This window comes from Pediculus humanus, genomic scaffold, assembly GCF_000006295.1.
Source record: "Pediculus humanus corporis 1103172108309 genomic scaffold, whole genome shotgun sequence".
Lineage (NCBI taxonomy): Eukaryota > Metazoa > Arthropoda > Insecta > Psocodea > Pediculidae > Pediculus > Pediculus humanus.
The window spans coordinates 1,067,442-1,071,379 of NW_002987878.1; the positions used below are offsets into that span (position 1 = coordinate 1,067,442).

Below are 3,938 nucleotides of genomic sequence, written 5' to 3' on the forward strand. Positions count from 1 at the left end.
TTTAAAAAAACGCAAAAGTTTTTTTTTTTTTTTTTTTTTTTTTAATAAAAAATATTATAAATGATACGACAACAACGCGGTAAGAAGAAGAAAAAAAAAAGTCTGAGAAAAAACTAATGTGGACGGCAGATGTTTGATCATGTTCTTTCTCTCTCTCTCTCTTAGTATATCTTCTTCAGGTTTTTACATCCACGCACACACGCACACACGCACGCACACACTTTGGTCCAGCGAATTATTATTATTATTATTTTAACGCGAAATTCAAAAAGACATATTTTCAAGTTTCTCGAAAAAAAAAAAAAAAAAAAACGCGCGTGTATATATATGCGTAAACATTTGATTTTTATCTCTCTCTCTCTCTCTCTCTCTCTCTCTTTCTACGTACGCATGCGTACCAACTTTTTAAAACAAGTTTTCCCTTCTTATCTTTTCCCTCTCTCTCTCTTAAAGACAAGTTTTCATTTTTTTTTTTTTTTTTAAAGACATTTTTATTTTTCGGAAAGGGAAAAATTCAAAAAAGAAAAAATCGCCGGAGAATGAATGAATGAATGAATGATTGATTGATTGATTGAATGATTGCCGATAATATAAAAACAAAACTTCCTTTTTTTTTTTTTTTAAATGATGATAACGAAACACAAATAATCCATTATCGTTTTGTTCAGTTTTTTTTTTTTCTTTTTTGCGACATAATAATTAAAATTAACAAAGTAATCGATTAATAATTCAATCGATAATAATTTCTAATTACGGTCCTGAAATTTAAATCAAATTAAAAAAAAAACGCGGCGTAAAAATTGGCGGGAAATTTAAAACGTTTTCAAAAAAAAAAAAAAGAGAAAAAAAATTTTTGTTTCGCTTATGCTCAAATTTTTTTTTACTTTTTTTTTTTTTTACATACCGGGGGGGGCGCAAAAAACAACAACAACCACGACAAACAACAACCGGTTACCATATGATCGCGTACCAACTGTCGTATTTGTTTGTTGTTTGTTGTTCAGTTTTTTTTTTTTTTTTTCCAAACCGCACACATACACACAATAGAAAACGTGTGAATTTATTTATTAATAATAATGATTTTAATTAAACGTGTAAAAAGAAAACAACAATTTCTCTCTCTCTCTCTTTCTCTTCTTATTCTTGGCAATTTTATTTCGAACAATCGTTTGTTTCTTTCCCCTCCCCCCACACACACACACACACACATACACAAACCGCCGATAATTTTTCCTTTTTTTTTTTTTTTGTTTTAAACAACCGATAAAAAATGTTCAAGTTAACGTCTCTCATAATTCACTATTTTTACGGCTTTAAAATTTCATTCGAATACCTGGCCTAATTACCAAAGAAGAAGAAGAAGTAGAAGAAGTAGAAGTAGTAGAAGTGGAAGAAGAAGAAGAAGTAGAAGAAGAAAAAAGAATGAAAGAAAAAAAAAAAAAAACTCTTAACAATGCCGATCCGCCGTTGATTATTTTTTAAAATAAATAAATAAATAAATAAATAATAATAATAATAAAAATCAGTTCAATAACATCGTGGAAATAGAATTATATCGTTGTTGTTGTTGTTATTCTCATAACGAATACATTTCCTTATTTATATTAAAAAAAAAAAAGGTTTTCAAACCTTTTTAATCATTTTTTTTCGTCATCGTCGTTGCCGACGTCGACGTCGACGATCATCATCGACGACGTGGTTTTAGTTTCTTTTCCTTCCCACGTAACGTTTTTTTTTTTTTTTTACTCTTTTCACATTAGCATGTTTGTGCATCCATGCTATAAATTGTTTTTTTTTTTTTTTTTTTTTTTTTTTTAGTGAATCAGGTAACGTGTGTGTGTGTGTGTGTGTGTGCTCTTGACTATATTACAATTGCGTGACTTTTCGAAAGGTAATTTTTTTTTGTTAGTCGATGATTTCAAAGAGAAAAGTTTTTTTAAAATAAAGTTACCACTTTGGTAAACATCGGGTATATAAAACAAAAAAAAAAATGTTAAGAGAATTATTATTATTATTATTATGTTGTTACGACAATCGCGTGAAAGAATCGAAACAAAACACGAAACATCATCGAATCCCAAAAAAAAAAAAAAAATTAGAACCGCCATTATGTAAAATCGATTTTGATTGCTTTTTTTTCTTTCCTAGCAGCAGCATCAACCAGAACGATACGTCGGGCCATCTGCCTACGATCCGTCAAGAGACCTGTCGCCGAATCTTCCCGTCGACAACAAATCATCCATGGGAGAAGTCGTCGAACAATACACGGCTAATAGTTTAAATCCGAATAATAACAGTTGCGGGAGTGGTGGCGGTGGCGGTGGCGTCGTCGACATCGGCAGTGGCAGTAGCAATAATAACAACAATTCCTGCAGTGTTTTATCGTGTAACTTTCGTCACGTCGGTCCCACGACGTCAAATTTCGATTTAACTCACGCGACGGAGTGTTTAAATTATGCCGGTAGTAAAAATTCATCATTCGCCATCGCCACTACCACCACTACTACGCGTTTCGATCAAAAAATTATTCATTATCCTACGAGAACAACTTGTTCACCGCCTTCCATGATCTCTCAATTTGACGTCGTTCCTAAAATAAATAACAATTCGAGTGCGGGAAACAAACAAAAAACTCCATCCCCGGGTTGTTACACATCGTTTAAATCCCCATCTCCGAATTGTTTTAATAAATTGAAAAAACCATCGTCTCCGAATTCTTGCGCATTTAATACGAACGTGTTAGTTGTAGACGAATTAAAACCTAATTTCGAATACGTGAAATTTAAAAACAATAACAACAACAACAACACGACAAACGCGAATAATAATAATATCGCCGGTGTGTGTCATAGTGATTATCAAAATTTTCAACCGAAATTAGAAAAATTACCCACGCCTACGACTCCTCCGACTCCTCTTTCATCTTCAGGAGCCGCCGCTCCCCCCACCACCACCATCACCGAAGAACCTGGAATCGTAGATTGTGCCGGATGCGGAAGAAAAATATCCGACAGGTTTTATTTATCCGCCGTTGATAGAAAATGGCACGCAACGTGTTTGCAATGTTGCCAATGTCGCATCGCTTTAGATGGAGAAATAACGTGTTTCACTCGCCACGGAAATATTTATTGCAAAAAAGACTATTACAGGTAAGTTGTAATCTATTTTGTCTTATTCTTCATACAAACAACAACCAACAAACCAAACAAACAACCCCAAAACAAAACAAATGATGATGATGATTCTAACACACCACCACTCAACAAGAGAAAAAGAACAAAAACGACTTCATCAAAAAAATAAAACAAACAAACAAACAAAATAATTACGTAACTTCTTTAGGTACATTTTTATAATAAAAAAAAAGACCTGACAAACCTGATTTAAAGGTCGATCGATTGCACAATGCACAAATAATATTATTTTATTTAACGTACCTTTCGCGCGCAAAAAACCTCATCCGCCATATTTACCTACATTCGCGTATTACGATTTTTTTTTTTTTTTTTACAATAATCTGACGTCACGTCGTCGACAATAATGATGATGATGACAACAAACAACAACAAAAGTCGAACCGTCAAAAAAAAAAAAAAATTAAAAAAAAAAAAAAACGTACCTTAATATGTTGAGAAAAAGAAGGTTCCTCGAAGGGCAGGCAGGGAGGCAGGGAGGCCATTCATTAAACGTTGGTTTCATCGGTGGACCAATGATTTATCGACCGTTAAAAACTTCTTAGGCAAATGAGTTATTATTTGAAATTGTCGATGCCTCCGCGATAATTTTTTTTCTCCTCTTCTTCTTTAAGCAGTTGACCTCGGTTTCGAAATGATAATTTTTTTTTTTTTTGTTGTTAAACTCATATCTTCCGTGGGTTCACGTTCTGGAAAAATGAATATCTATTCAAAATGGTATTGAAGCAGAAAGACTAAAAAAAA

At 32.9% G+C, this 3,938-nt stretch overlaps 1 protein-coding gene across 1 annotated transcript; it reads left to right on the top strand.

Moving 5' to 3' along the window:
* Positions 1-1,912: 1,912 nt before the first annotated feature.
* On the top strand, positions 1,913-3,153 carry Phum_PHUM582340 (lim homeobox protein, putative; the record flags this gene model as incomplete). Its single annotated transcript, XM_002432352.1, has 2 exons — positions 1,913-1,930; positions 2,149-3,153. The coding sequence occupies 2 exons, from the start codon at positions 1,913-1,915 to the stop codon at positions 3,151-3,153; spliced, it is 1,023 nt and encodes a 340-aa protein (XP_002432397.1).
* Positions 3,154-3,938: the final 785 nt, after the last annotated feature.